Raw genomic sequence first — 16,585 nt, forward strand, 5'->3', positions numbered from 1 at the left:
GAAAGCCAGAGAGTGGCAGGAGGGTATGAGGTACACCATGGAGGCTAGTCAGGGAGGTACCACGCAGGGAAGAAAAGGAAGAAACAGAACGAGAGACCTCACCTGCTGTGAACCCCTGCCAAGGGCTCTGACTGCTGCAACTGCCAAGCACATTTCTCAAAATCATCCTGTCAGCCACGGGCTGGGTCCTGGCAGCCTCCCTGCCTGCTGGGGGCACCTTACACAATTTCCTGCCAATCTTGTTTTTTATTTTTTCATCGCTATTGGATCCCATTCTTAACAAAAATGAGCTGCCACAAAGAAGTGATATATAGTAAATGATTTTTGAAGAGAGATACTTACAATATTTTAAGTTCTCCTAAAATAATAAAATAAAATGATGTAGCAACAAGATAAAATTTTACTTGCTTCCAGGAACCATTTGCTTTGGTTAAACTTTTGTGGTTTCAGAATTTTATAGTTTCCTGCTCAACACTGGTCGTCTGGCCAGTCACACTCACGACCATGAAGTCTAAACATTGCTTTCTAGGCTTCCTCATAAATTTCCTCCTGACTGGCGTAGTAGGTAAGTGCTTGATTTCTTTTTAATCCCTCATGGCTTTGTCATCTGTGTCTGATCAAGGGACTGTTAGAAAGGGCATTGGCTCTTTTGTAGGCTTTGTAAAAAGTTTAGCTTTCTTTGGTCACTAAACGATCAAGACAAGTGTTCAGTTACTATCTGCAGTCTGATTAGTTTCACATGTATTTAATGGATACCTCCTAAAGGGCATGCACTCTAGTAGGTGCAAGAAATTTTACACAGGACAAATGTACATCCATCTCTTTCTCCCTTAGAATTTCTTTTGTCTTAGAGGGTCACTATAACAGTGGTTACAAGCACAGAGTCCTCGGCCAGACTGCCCGAGTCTGAATTTCAATTCTGCCACTTACTATCTAGGTAATCTTGAGAATTCACTTAACCTTTCTGTGCTTCCATTTCCGCATCTGTAAAATGAGGCTCACAGGTCATTGTGAAGAGTAAATGAGTTAATATATGCCAAGTGCTCAGAGCAGTGCCTGGCACAGAGTTGGGACCATAAACGTCGTGTGAGAATTTCCTGTTGGTATTCACAGAGAACTCTTCAAGAGCATAGAGCATCTTATCACCACAGCATCCTTCTGAGTAAGACCCTTAGAATCCTATTTAGAGATGGGCACCAGTCAGTGTAAGAGACTCAAGTCACTTTCCAAGACTAAACACTTGTTCAGAGACTAATATGTAAAAACAACTCAGCCCTCCTTGCCAGAATTCAAGTGCTGCCAAAATGATCCTGGCTCTGCATCTTACCATTCTGTAACCTTGGGCAAGATATACAACTTCTTTATTCCTCCTCTTCCCAACCTGTAAAATGTAATAATGTTGGAGCCCTGATGGTGCAGTGGGTAAGAGCTTAGCTGCTAACCAAAATGTTGACACCTTGAATCCACCAGCCGCTCCTTGGAAACCCTATGGGCAGTTCCACTCTGTCCCATAGGGTTGCTATGAGTCGGAAACAACATGATGGCAATGGGTTTTTTTCATTATTTGGTTGTTGTGAGAATTAAATAAGATGTAAAACTTTGAGCACAGTGCTTGAAATACAGGGAATGTTAAATGAATGCCAATTAGGAGGAGAAGGGAGATAAGAGCGAGAATAAGAAGGAATATCCTCAACCTCTAGTTGTTTTTCCCCCACTACCTCCTCTCTGATGATGAAAACCCATCCTAACAAAAATGAGCTGCCACAGCAGTGATTTACAGAAAATATGTTTTGAAGTGATCCTTATAATTTTTTAATTCCCCTAAAATAATGAAATAATATGATGTAGTAACAAGATGAAATTGTAGTTGCTTTGAGGAATGATTTGCCAAGGAGATGATGTTATGGTGGTAGGAAAGTCTTTGCTCTTGGTTTTCTGTGCTAGGAAAGAGGCAGACTCTGGAGTTAGCTTCGCCATTTGCTGCTGGGCAAGTTTCCTAACCTCTCCAAGCCTTAGTTGTCTAGTCTGTAAGGAGACAACAATAGTTTCTGTCTCATAGAAGAGCCAAACAGATTAAACGAGCTAATGCAGGTAAAGGCCCTCACAGTGCCTGGTGCAGAGTGAGTTATGACTATTGTTGTTGGTGGTAATGGTGGTATTGTTGTTTCAAAAATGAAGGAAGAAATCTGTACACAGAAGGGATAAAGGACATGGAACCATCTACTTCCAGGTTAGCAGGTCATCTCTAAGCAGGCCTTCAGGAAATTGTGCCTGTCATTTCCTGAAAACTTCTGGAATTTTTATGTATTAAATATGATTGCTCAGGTAGTGATTTTGGTAAGTGAAATCAACTCTTTCCAAGTACATACCATCACTGAAGGAAGTCCAAAAAACAAAATAAAACTATTAACACTATTTGGTTGGTAAAAAATAAATACCCAAGGAAACAGCCTTGTTTGTTGCTGTTGTTAGGTGTCACCAAGTCTGTCTCGACTCATAGTGACCCTATGCACACGGAATGACACACTGCCTAGTCCTGCGCCATACTCGTGATCGTTGTTGTACTTGAGGCCATTGTTGCAGCCACTGTGTCAATCCATTTCCCTGAGGTCTTCCTCTTTTTCTCTGACCCTCTATCTACCAAGCATGATGTCCTTCTCCAGGGACTGGTCCCTCCTGATAACATGTCCAAAATACATGAGACAAAGTCTCACCATCCTTGCTTATAAGAAGTATTTTGGCTGTACTTCTTCCAAGACAGATTTTTTTCATTCTTCTGGCAGTCCGTGGTGTATTCAACATTCTTCACCAACACCGTAATTCAAAGGCATCAATTCTTCTTTGGTCTTCCTTATTCGTTGTCCAGCTTTCGCATGCATACGAGGCAGCTGAAAACACCATGGCTTGGGTCAGGCGCACCTTAGTTCTTACAGTGATGTCTTTGCTTTTTAACACTTTAAAGAGGTCTTTTGCAGCAGATTTGCCCAATGAGTCATTTGATTTCTTGACTGCTGCTTCCATGGGCGTTGATTGTGGATCCAAGTAAAATGAAATCCTTGACAATTTCAATCTTTTCTCTGTTTATCATCATGTTGCTTATTGGTCCAGTTGTGAGGATTTTTGTTTTCCTTACGTTGAGGTGTAATCCATACTGAAGGAGCCTCACTTACTAGAAAAGAAAAAAGTCTTGAAAGATCAGAGGTGAGATCATTGGCTTAGAGTATTTTCCTGCATCTCAATAAGGTGATATTTGAACAAAGACTTGAAGGAGGCAAAGAAATGAGCCATGCGGAAATCCAGAGAGAGGAAAAAGAACAGCTGCTATCAAGTGACTGCAACTCATGGTGACCTCACGTGCATCAGAGTAGAACTGTGCTCCACAGGATTTTCAGTGGCTGATTTTTCTGGTGTAGGTCTCCAGACCTTTCTTCTGAGATGCATCTGGATGGACTCAAAACGCCAACCTTTTGGTTAGCAGCCAAGCACATTAACTCTTTGTATTACCCAGGGAGAGAACATTCCAGGAAAAGGAAAGAGACAAGCAGAGACCCTAAGATGGGATTATACTTGGCATGGTGGAGCAAGAGCAAGGATGCCAGTATGGAGAAGCAATGTGGAAGGTGGTGGAAGATCAGGTCAGGGAGGACAACGAAGCAGGATCCAGAGATGGAAAAAGAACTTGAGAAAGGGGGAACTGCAATCTACACTGAGGCCTTGCAGCCAAAATTGATCCCAGGCAAAATTTTGCCCCAGAGTAATGGTAATATAGTGACTCTTAGGAAGGTGGGTGAGTGATCTTGGTGTAGGCCTTTCATCTCAGTCATTATATTCCATTACCATCTGGGAAGAGACAAAGGACAATATTTTTCACTGCCATTGACTTCCTCTACAGCTTTAGAAAACGGGCTGGGAGGATTTCACTTGTATTTTTATAGTTTAGAACACAGTTGTTCTGAAACTCTAGTATGCATCAAAATCATCTTATCGAAGATTCAAAATATTGATTTCTGGGCTCCATCTCTACCATCTGCACTTATAGCAAACACTTCAGGGAATTCTGATGCAGATATTACATTGAAAACTACTACTAATAACAATAGTGCTTATATCAATGTTTAATGTCTTTCCTTCTCTTATTATTTTAGAAACTCAGCCAGCCCAGGAATCTCTGAAGCCCCAGAGGGTACATTTTCTGTCCAGGAATTTTCACAATATTTTGCACTGGCAGCCAGGGAAGGTGCTTACAGGCAACCGCAACATCTATTTTGTGCAGTACAAAACGTAAGTAAATTGAGCTTCTTCCAGTTGACAGACTTGATCCCTGGAATGATGTGTTCTAGAATGCAATGGAATGTTAGGATCTGTGCTTTTTTCAGTTTCAGAGAGGTTGAGAAGAAGCAGAGGTAGCAATAGAAGTGACCTATCTCCCCTGAAGTCTACCTGATGACTCAGAACTCATGATGATATATACACAGCCTGTTGGGGAGGTACTTCATCCCTGGGAGACACAACACCCAAGACCTTACAGACTCATTCCATGGCTTCACAACGGTGCCTGGTACATGCTGGGCTCTCAATACATTATTTGTGGAATGAACATTGGAAGCCATTGTTTAGCACCCAGTAGGTACTCAATTAAGTTGAAACTATTGATCACTGAAACAGGAATGGTGGAAAACATAAACAGAAGTATATACAATAGGTGTTTTTCCTCTTAATGCCATATTTAAAGTGAATTTACTATTTAGAACACTCTTTAAAAAAAATTAATGACTCCTATAAGCATGACCACAAATTGCAACTTGCTGTTTCATGTTCTTCTCATGTGGATCTTTAGGCTAACCCTGCTGGACTGTTGCCAAAACTTAGAGACGATCGACTCTTTTCCTGGATCAAGTACTGGAAACAGAAATCTCCTGATCTGCAAATGGCAGTTTTTTCCACTCACCCATTTCCTGTTTTTTTTTTTTTTTTTTAAGACCCTTCCTCCTTTGATGTAGTTTGACATGCAGCTGAGTATTAGACAGGAGATGTTACAGTTCAGCTTCCATGATTTTTCATCGGTAATTAAGAAAATCAGATGCAGATATGGACCAAAATAACAATTTTTGTTCAGTAACTTTACCCACATGGCAATGTTGGTAACACGTCTCTCCAGCACAGTGTAGGTACTCAGTTGTTGATATGTGCCATTCAGTCGGTTCCAACTCATAGCGACCCTATGTACAACAGAGTGAAACAATGCCCAGTCCTGCGCCATCCTCACAATTGTTATCATGTTTGAGCTCATTGTTGCAGCCACTGTGTCAATCTATCTCCTTGAGGGTCTTCCTCTTTTTCGTTGACTCTCTACTGTACCGAGCATGGTATCCTTCTCCAGGGACTGAACGCTCTTGATGACATGTCCAAAGCATGTGAGATGTAATCTCACCATCTTTCCTTTAAGGAGCATTCTGGTTGTACATCTTCCAAGACTGATTTGTTTGTTCTTTTGGAAGCTCATGGTATATTAAGTGTTCTTCACCAACACCACAATTCAAAGGCCTCAGTTTTTCTTTGGTCTTCCTTATTCATCATCCAGCTTTAACATGTATATGAGGTACTAGGTTAGAGTTTCTTGTTAATTCACTTCTCAGAAACGATTCGACCGCAATGGGCTTTGGTTTTCTGGAGTCCCTAGCTGAAAGACTGGAGGTTCGAACCCACCCAGAGACTCCTCAGAAGGCAGACCTGACGATCTGCTTTCTTGAAAACCCTATGGAGCATTTCTACTCCACAATAACAATAACAACTTCTCTGATTTCAGAGGGAATATCTCCAGAAGTTTCTCAGTCTTTAACTGTTGCTTCTTTTCTCTACATATTTTGTGGAACAATTGTAAAATTTACAAATCTTTACAATAAAGATTTCTCCATTCCAAGAATAGATTTGTTCATAGCTGGGGATGCTTCCAGCATATATGATGTAGGGCTTGTTGCTCTTCACCTTAGGCAGTATAATTAGGTCCAAAATTCAGTAGTAAGTAGTTTAATGGATGTTTTATCATGAAGCTTAAGTTTCAGGGCCCCATTTAATTTTATATTTGTAATTCTTTTTCTTAGAGAGCTCTCAAACTTGTGTAAATTTCACACCTCAGTATACTTGGATCTATCTCTGTCTATATGGTATTTTCAACAGCTCAGTGCAAATGTGTATTTCTGAAGTCTTTCACTGAGGTTTTATCCAGTTCATATGGTTCTACTGTTAATATCTGTCCCATCTGAGGTAGGACAAAAAAATGAGGTATCACATTATAAGAGAAGCCAGACATTATAGCTAAATTCAGCTAGCAAAGACAACTGCTCTTAATAAATAACAATGAAAAAGTATCAAATTATGCTCAATATATGTTGTTAGTTTTGCTTTAATGTTATCTTCTGATATAATGAAATTGCTGTCATCATATGGTTTATAGAGGGCAGACCCCAACAATATCCCTCATTATATTATTAGGAAGTTAGATTTCAAGTTGTCCAACAAGTATTTTGGGAAGCCTTTCTCCCCAGATTCCCAGTTCCTGTTCTCTTTCTCCACCATCTTGTTGCATTTGCTTTGACTTTCAGCTGGTAAGGAAGTGAAGCAATAATCTTCTCTTTTGTTGTTGCATCGTCCCATAGTCTCAGGCTGAAGTCAATCTATCTACCTCTTTGCTTTGCTCCCTTCTTTCATGGGTTTCCCTCACTCTCTTCCAGTCCGAAGTTACAGAGAGTTTCCTATAAAGCACTCACTACAACCTCTGCTGTATTTTCAATAAAGAGATCAACCATATGTGTATGGGTAAGCATCACTTGAGGTGAAAAGTGACAGCAAATTCTCAGAATCAGCCATGACTCAACAGCAAGCTAATGAGAAGGAAAGAAAGCCACAAAGAGTTGAAACCTCAGAAACATTAAGGATGTGGAGAGGTAGTACTCAAAAATGGAAGTTGGTTGGTACACCAGAAGAGAAACTCTTCACTAAGTATTGAAAAAAAAAAAAAACAACTTTATGTTAGTGACACAAAAGGTGTCAGAGTTGAGTTCATCTTCCAGCAAGATATCATTTTGGTTACCAAGAAGGAATTTTTTTAAAAGATATTTTAGAAGAGCCATAATTTTTTTTTTTTTTTTTTAAAAAGAGTAGTCATAAGCCTTCACAGTGGTACTGATTTTAGAGGACAGGTTTCAACTGGCCTAAAACATTAATAGATTGAAAAACATTGAAGACTCCTTCAGTGGAAAAAAAAGAAGCTCAAATATTCCTCTTTTCTCCTTTTATAGATATGGACAGAGACAATGGACAAATAAAGAGGACTGCTGGGGTATTCAAGAACTCTTTTGTGACCTTACCAATGAAACCTTGGACATACAAGAACCTTATTACGGGAGGGTGAGAGCAGCCGCAGCTGAGATCCATTCCACCTGGAGCATTACTCCACGGTTTATTCCCTGGTTTGAAAGTGAGTTCCATGGAGTTTCCCTGCACTTGTTCTTCCTGCACGTAAAAAGCCCTCATAAAGCATGGCCTTCTCTCTCTACTAAACGTTGGCGGTTCAAACCCACACAGCAGCACTGTGGAAGAAAGACCTAGCAATCTGCTTCCGTAAAGATTACGGCCAAGAAAACCCTATGGAGCAGTTCTACTCTGTAACACATGGGGTTCCTGTGAGTCAGAATTGCCTCGACAGCACAAGTTTATTTTGTTGTTGTTAGAGGGGGCTGTGATAAATTCATTGCAGCAAGAAAGACAAATCTATAAACTGAAAAGTGTCTATTCCAGTGTCTCTTTCCCCTCTTGGTTGGAAGGGACCCCCAAAGATCTGTAAGACCCCCTAGGATATGGCACAATACTAGGGACTTAGCATTGGATGTCCTTACTGGGAAGCTGGATGCTCAGCAGTGACAGTGGTCACTCCAGCATTGGTAAGAAGAAGTCCATATTGTTGAGTCTATATATAGCCTCCATCCCTTTCACAGTCATTTTGTTCATGAGCCCATCGAGCAACTATGAGATATTGGGGAAAGAGACTATCACTGTGTGCACCTAGGTTTTTGAGAGCTTCCTTAGTAGATACCTTTTATTGTGCAGTCACGTGGACACAAAAATATTTACATTCTGGATGTTAGTACTTAAGAGCCCATCTAGACTTCTTTCCAGACCTCCTACCACCATCCGAGAAGTGTATAATGCTATAGCAGTCCACTTCTTGCCAGTGCCAACTTCTGGGAATCAGGCTCACAAACTGGTCATAGGGAACGCCTCAAGAGACTATAACTGTAGGGGAAGAAGCAGTGGTAAGGCCTCAGGTATAGGAGCACTGGGAAGACGAGCCACCTACTTTTGCAACTTACTATAATGTTGAGGCTGGCTAGAGACTGAGCTCATATAATCCATTACCACTGTTATGTTGCTGTGCATGTTATGACTTGGTGTATCAGAGGACACCCAGTTCATAATGGGAAGCTCAGGTTACATGGTTCCTTGATATCCCAAGATCAGGTGTTCAGTTTCTACCAGGGCCCAGTAACAAAGAATCCTGGTGCTGTTTCTTAAAATAAGAATAGTTTTTTGCTAAAGAGGGGATGACTTGGCTCTGAAAATTCAGGGGCCTGTGATCTGGGTTTGCCACAGCCTCTGTATAGCATTTTGAAATGCCACAGAAGTTTTGAGAATCATTATAGCAACATGGTGGGTCATAAATGGCAAGTTGCAGAGTGGCTTGACTGTAACCTGGACAAGTTGGGAAATATGTCTCTTACTCTTGGTTCCACTCAAAACCTTACGGAAATGGGTAGCAGAACTAAATGTGGTATATGTTCCCAACAAGCTCAGTGACTCTTTTCTTAGCAGTAGGAATTGCAAAGTGAAGCAACTTGTTTTTCACTTCAGAGGAAATGTCCCAGCAAACCTCAGGTAAGTGGACTCTCTGAAGTTTTATGATATCTAACTCCACCATTATGTTTACATGTACCTTACTAAAACATCTACAATACGTAGTACTTTAGACACATCAGGTGCAATCAACACCATGTGATCAATTTAGTTGACCAACAAGATATTTTGTGATGAAAGGATCAGGGACTTTGTAGACTATATATGGCAGACAAACAGGACAACAATGAAAATCAAGTGAAAGAAACGTTCTAATAATTTCTAATTATTTGATACAGGAAGGAAAAAATCATTCTTCAAATCAACAGTTATATATCAGAGGCTATGCTCATTGGCTCCAGAAAAGAGACAATATATCTAAGAGTCACCACCTAAGTATATTTACAATAATGCCTTTTATTATCCAAGACCCTTTTTTTTGGTATAGTTCCAATAGATGAGTTAAATGAGACAGTATCTCACTACCTCTGTATCTTTCAAGATGTTTTTGATGCACTAATCTCTACAGTTACCCTAGGGATATGGTATTGCTTCTGATTTTCTATTTTATTCAAAGTAGAAATTTCATGGGCTTCTACTTGGCCTTTCATCCCATGATAACTTCCATGCTGCAGATCAGGAAACCAAAATGGGAATGGATTCTGCCAGTTGTGTATATCTCATTGAGAAAGGGACTCAAGTCATAATTGCTTTTATTATCTGACCTCCATAAGATCCCACAGTAGCATTCTGAGTCCTCAAGGATTATCATCAACTCAGGATCAGGGTCCACTATTGTCCAAAGGTCTGTACTTACCATTATCTTCTTTACAGTGACCCTGTGGGGAAGGATAAAAGGGAAATTTATAGCACAAACTTGTAGCCTTATTATCTCACTTGCCAGAAAAATGGCATGGGGCTGTCATCTGACCTCCTCTAAAGAGGATGACTGGTTTCCACAGAATGCATTATCCTATCCACTTGATTGTTAAAATCCTCCTCTGTTGAGGTCACCCTTTGGTGAGCATTCACATGAGACACAAATATCTTCCCTTCTTTGGTCCATTCAGAGAGGTCTATCCACCTACCTCTCTCCCATACTTCCTTGTCTCCAATTTTCCAATCATGTTCCTTCCAAGTCCATGACCATCCAGCCAAACCATTGGCCACAGCCCATGAATCAGTATACTATTGCACATCTGGCCATTTCTCCTTCCAAGCAAAGTGAACACCCAGGTGCACTGCTCGAAGTTCTGCCCATTGGAAGAATTTACCTTCATCACTGTTCTTTAAGGAGGTCCCAGAAAGGGACTATAGTGCTGCCGCAGTCCACTTTTGAGTGGTGCCTGCATATCGCACAGAACCATCTGTAAACCAGGCATGAATTTTCTCTTCCTCAGTCAACTGATCATAAGGAACTCCCCATGAGGCCATAAGTGCAGACTGGGAGATGGAAGGTAATGTGACAGGAGTGGAGACCATGGGCATTTGGGCCATTTCTTCATGCAACTTACTTGTGCAGAGGCAGGTCGAAGAAGGAGGAAGCATGGCAAATATAAGGAAGTAAAAGACAGCTGCTGTAGTGAAGAAAGAGAGCAGGAATGGTTCCGTGGTAGAATTCTTACCTTCCGTGAGGGAGACCTGGGTTTGATTCCCAGCCAATGCACCTCATACGTAGCCACCACCCTTCTGTCAGTGGGGGCTTGCATGTTGCTGTGATGTTAAACAGAATTCAATGGTGCTTCCAGACTAAGGCAGACTAGGAAGAAAGGCCTGGAGATCTGCTTCCAAAAAATCAGCCAATGATCAGATCCCCAACTGATCATGGGATGACCTAGGACCCAACAGCATTTCGTTACATTGTGCATGGGGTCCCCATGAGTTGACTCAGGGGCAACTAATAACAATACAGTGAAGAAAAGTGGACAGCAGGGGCTATGAAAAGAAGGTAGGACTGGAGAGGTAGGCAAGAGATGAAAATTTCATGTTAAGGAGTTTTGACTTCCTCCAGGGAAAAAAAAAGTATCAGTTCTGGTGAATATAAAATTATCTTCGAAGAAACTTCTCAGATATTTGTGCATTTTGTATTGTTAGGTGTCAGAGATATCTATTCATAATGGTTTTTGCCAAGTCTCTGCATTTAATAATGACTTGTCATTATGCATAATGTAGCCATGTGAAATAATTGCATATTTTAAATTTTTCAAAATTTCCTGTTCTTTCTCCAGCTAAAATGGATCCTCCAGTCTTGAATATAACACAAGTTGGTAGATATTTGTTGGTGAGTCTCCGTGCTCCAAATTTACCATACAGAGACCAAAAAGGGAGAAATTTATCGATGGAAAATTACTATGAATTAGTATACCGAGTGTTTATAATTAACAACTCACTAGAAAAGGTGAGTTCAGATGAATAGATAAGTTTGATGTTTTATTTCTTTTGTTTATTTAACTAACATTTTGGCCATATAGTATTTCTCTTGATTGCTACTTTATCTCCTCTTATTTTTTCTTATCTGTTTTTAAACTCTTCTTTCTTTCACTGTCATTTATTGAATATTAATTAGCGTAAGACATCACCATCAGAATTTGTGTGTGCGTATATATGGTGGTTAAGAGCCTGGCTGCTAACCAAAAGGTCGGCAGTTTGAATCCACCAGCCACTCCCTGGAAACCCTATGGGGTAGTTCTACTCTGTTCTATAGGGTTGCTATGAGTCAGAATCAACTCAACAGCAACAGGTTTGGTTTTGGTTTTTACATATGTACGTAGGAGTCCCTAGGTGGCGCAGTCACCTAAGCGCTAAACTACTAACCTAAAGATTGGTGGTTCAAACCCATCCCAGGTGCCACAGAAAAAAGGCCTGGTGATCCGCTTCTGAAAGGTCACAGCCTTGAAAACCCTACGGAGCACAGTTCTATTCTGACGTACATGGGATTGCCATGAGTTGGAATCAACTCTGGCAAATAGTTTGGTTTTTTCCTTGGTGTATGTGTGTATGCGTGCTTTCTCTGAGTGGTCTTGCCTGGATATCTAAAGACTGGTATTAGTAACATTTAATTCCATAAGACTGCCACAAATATTCATTTTTATGGACTTTATACATCTTATTTTAAAGTAACTTTTGTGTTACAGCATTATATTGTGCCAATTTCACTCTAATATTATAGGCCACCATCAATGCCTTTATCTTGGTGTGATGGTTAATTGAATGCCCCCTTTTTGGTGCCCAACTGAGGAAGGGTTCCTTCGGTTGTAAGAAACAGAAATCCATTCAAACGAGTTCAAATAAAAAAAGGGGAGGAGGGGAGGGGTTTTATAAGGAGAAGCAGGAAATGAAGCCAGGCTTTGTAGTGACTGGAAAAGGGAAATGGAGAAGCAAATGTTAAAGGGTCTCTCTGTATCTGTCTGACATTCTCTCTGTGGCCACATGTTGCACGTCCAAGGTTATCTCCACAATTCTACTCCATTCTGCTCTCTGCACAGTTCAAATTCTTGAAAAACAGACTCTGATTGGCCACTGGGTCAATCTGCAGCGATCAGGGAGAAGGGCATGTAGTGTTGTCTTAGTTATCTAGTGCTGCTATAACAGAAATATCACAGTGGGTAGATTTAATGAACAGAAATTTATTTTCTAACAGTTTAGGAAGCTAGAAGTCTAAATTCAGGGCACTGGCTCTAGGGGAAGGCTTTCTGTCTGTCTGCTCTGGGGAAAGGTCCTTGTTTCTTTCAGCTTCTCTTCCTTGGTTCCTTGGTGATCTCCACATGGCATCAGTTTTTCTTCATTTGTGCTTCCTTGCTTCTGTGCTTAAACTGCCCTTCTTATATCTCAAAAGTGATTGGCTTAAGACATGCCCTATACTGATATGGCCTCATTAACATAACAAAGAAAATCCTATTCCCAAATGGGATTACATCCACAAATACAGGGGTTAGGATTTACTACACATATTTGGGGGGACACTATTCAATCCATTACAAGTACCTACACAGCCACTTGACTTGTCTCTTTACCAGACTATGGCCTAGGGTTCAGGAGCAAGGAGGTGTGTCTAGGAAGGAATGCTAAACCTAGAATATTGGATACCCATGTACAACTACTAGAATATCCATGTACAACTTATTAATTTTAACAAAAATAGAGCAAATCAATGACTTATTGAAAATATTTATCATCTGATTTTTATTCCTGTGTGTAGGAGCAAAAGGTATATGAAGGACCTCACAGAGTTGTTGAAATTGAAGGTCTAACACCTCGCTCTGGCTATTGCATAATGGCTGAAATATATCAACCCATGTTAGACAGGAGAAGTCAGAGAAGTGAAGAAAGATGCGTGGAAATTCTGTGAAATGGTATTAGGTTCTCCTCAATGCGTAAATCGAGAGCTGTCTGAGAATGGGAGGGCACGTTCTTTGAAGGGTCTTATCTGAAGTTGTTTTTATTTTCTCTTAAAATAATGTTTACTATTACACTTTAGGAACTTCTTTGTTTATCCATCCTTTCTTCCTTTATCTTTCATTTGTAAATTCTATTTAAACAAAAGCAAACAAAAAGCATTAGAATTTAAAAAGAGTTAGAGAGTAAATACACAGAACTCTATAAAATACAAAGCTTTATTTCTGAACCCCCAACAATAATCCTTCTTCTAAAACAGTAAAATAAAAATTTAAGAACAAGGAATTTTAAAAACCCAGTTGCCGTCAATTCCAACTCATAGTGACCCTATAGGACAGAGTAGAATTGCTCCATAGGGTTTCCAAGGAGCACCTGGTGGATTCAAACTGCTGACCTTTTGGTTAGCAGCCGTAGCTCTTAACCATTACATCACCAGGGTTTCCAAAACAAGGAATCGTAGGCATTTAAGAAAATGTTGGTGAATTAATTAAAAACAAATATATATATATATATATATATATAGCATTGCATATTGAAACTACCCAGAAGTAATCCTTTTCTACTCTTTATTGAGCCAGTTAATTTGACATGGATATGTTCATTTAAAAATTTTATTGAATAAATGAATATTTTTCATACATTTCTATTTTTATGAATATGCTTTTTCTTACATTTGTTTTCTATTATAAAATATTTCTACTAATGAACCAAAATTTTGTTTTTAATTCTCATCTTATGTAAATAAGAACAGTATTTGAAATAAAATTCTCATAATCTCTGGATTAAGATTATCAACAATATCAGAAATATAGAAGGCAGCCTACTCAATACAATTTCTATCATTTAACACATACTCACATTAAGTGTTGTGTTTTTGTTTTGTTTTTAATATTGCCTTAGAAGAATTTATCCTTACTTTCAAAATTTGTTACAACATTTTTTAGCAAGGGAAACCTTAACTGCAAATCTATACCACACTCCTACTCAGCCCTTCTTGCAAATGATCTCTTGTCAGTAGCAACTTTATGAGGTCTGTATGCAAGGGCCCTTAGGAATGACCGTCTGACTGGTGACATGAGGGAGAGGTGAGGGCCAGGCAGAGAACTTGGCTTCAAGCTAAAAAGCACACAGCCAAACGGTAGGTTTATCTGAGAGAGGGACTGGTCTGGGCAGATGCTGATGGAACTTATAGGGCTGATTAAAGCCTCTGAACCTCCCTGGCAACTCCACTGCCTTTCCTGAATAATGGCCCAGTGGTGGTTAGACTCTATGTGGTCAACAGAATTTGTTTCATTGCTTTCCCATATGGTCACAGAAAATAAACTTGAGCATGGACCTAAAGACGGAAAAAAAGTTACTTTTACATCTATTTTTGAACTATGGGTTTTTGGTGTTTTTTAATTTTTTTTTCCCTTGCTACCTTTTTTGCCTTTTGCCCTGGTTTTTTTTTGGGGGGGGGAGGGGGCAGGTGGAATGAATTAAGAGCAATGGGGTGGCTGGAGTGAAGTAGGTGTATAGCCAACAGCATATACATTTATGAAATTCAGTATGTAGTCATAAAGGCTGATGAAAAAAAGTTATGGTTACCTCATGAAAGTTATTAGGTGGATCAAGGTTTACTGTTATTTGCTTTGCTTTGTTTTTACCTTCAATGCTTAGGCAAGTCACTATAAAATACTTTGTGAAAAATGGAGTTTGTTACATTCTTCATTGTGTTAAGAATATATTGTCATACTATTTCAATAAATCTTTTAATTTTTTCACTTACTTGAAAGTGCTTGTTATTTGGGTTTTTAAAAGAAGGATACAATTTTTTTTTTTTTAAGTTTGCAGAAGAAATCCTAATTGGACTTCTTAGGCCACACTAAGGAGCCCTGGTGGTGCAGAAGTTAAGCCCTCGGCTGCTAACTGAAAGGTTGGCAGTTTGAATACTCCAGCTGCTCCGTAGGAGAAAAGAGCTGTTGATCTCCTCCCTTAAAGATCTACAGCCTAGGAAACCCTGTGGGGCAGTTCTGCTCTGTCATATAGGGTCCCAATGAGTTGAAATCTACCTGAGGGCACGTAACAACAACAGACCACTCTAAGTTCCAGCCAGAAAAGAGCCAACAATGTTTAGCAGGACTCCAGGTAGTCACTGATCTTACCCTATGATTAAACAGCAATACCACTAAACTACCAAAAGGAAATTCCCCTCTACAGAATAGGGGTCACTGGAAGACAGGAACCATGTCCTCAGTGCCCTAAAGATACAGATTTTTTTTTTTTTTTTTTTTTTTTTTGAGCAGAGGCCTCGATCCCTTTCAGCACTTCAACAGAGCTCTGGGCCTGATGTGGGCCACGGCTGCTCCACTGGGCACTCCTTGCCCTCTCAGGAGCCCTATATCATCCTCCTTTCTGACCCCAGTCAGATACAGAAAGCAGCCAATTATGCCTGACTGACATTCACTTTCATGAATTCGCCAGCCATGCCAGCTATTTGCATTTCAGACTTTTTTTCTGTAAAAGACTAGTTAAGACCAAAAATGCTCTGCCTCCTATGAAAGTGACTCCAGGCAGCACTGCGTACCTATCACCACCACCACCAGGTGCCATTAAGTTGATTCTCATGGTGATCCCACGTGTGTCAGAGTAGAGCTGTGCTCCACAAAGCTTTCAATGGCTGATGTTTTTGGAAGTAGACCACCAGGCCTTTCTTCCAAGGTGCCTCTGGGTGGACTTGAACCCCCAACCTTTTGGTTAACAGCAAGCATATTAACTGTTCATACCACCCAGGGGCTGTACTGTGTAGCTAGAAATACATCTTTTAGGCAAAAAGGCCTTCCTTCACTCTGAACTGAAACCATACTGTGGCCAAGGCTGATGATCCTGGAGATGGGTCTGCTTAGTCATTTTAGGGGCCTGGGAAGATGCGAGCTGAGGGAGAAGAGGCAGTACAGCAGCTAGTGTGACCTGCTGCACAGCCTGCGGTCTCTTCCCACTTACCTCTCAATTTATCACCAACCCCAAGATTTCTACTTGGCAGCATCCAAAACCATGCTCACACTCTCCCTTCTCTGACCCTGCTTGTCACCTTTGATTAGGGATCCTTCCCACCTCCCACATACACGTGCCCAGAGCAATCACCTGCAGAGACTTAATACGGCCAATCAGAGTTTCTTTATAATATTGACATCGAGTGGAGGGGAGAAAGGCCTGCTTGTACCTCTGGGATCACATTCTGTAAGGATCTCCTAAGCCTGGAGCTGCCACAGGTCACCCTTCCCACCAGCTGGAGCAAGTCCATTAGTGAATGAAGCCAACA

The 16,585-nt window shown here is 40.4% G+C and overlaps 1 protein-coding gene across 1 annotated transcript; it reads left to right on the forward strand.

Moving 5' to 3' along the window:
- The first annotated feature begins 504 nt into the window (after window positions 1-504).
- IL22RA2 (interleukin 22 receptor subunit alpha 2) lies at window positions 505-13,277 on the forward strand. Its single transcript, XM_004368970.2, has 5 exons — window positions 505-565; window positions 4,146-4,281; window positions 7,299-7,477; window positions 11,118-11,287; window positions 13,088-13,277. Exons 1-5 carry the CDS (start codon window positions 505-507, stop codon window positions 13,235-13,237), a joined length of 696 nt encoding a protein of 231 aa, XP_004369027.1. The 3' UTR covers window positions 13,238-13,277.
- The last annotated feature ends 3,308 nt before the right edge of the window (window positions 13,278-16,585 follow it).

Source organism: Trichechus manatus, unplaced genomic scaffold, assembly GCF_000243295.1.
Source record: "Trichechus manatus latirostris isolate Lorelei unplaced genomic scaffold, TriManLat1.0 scaffold00002, whole genome shotgun sequence".
NCBI lineage: Eukaryota > Metazoa > Chordata > Mammalia > Sirenia > Trichechidae > Trichechus > Trichechus manatus.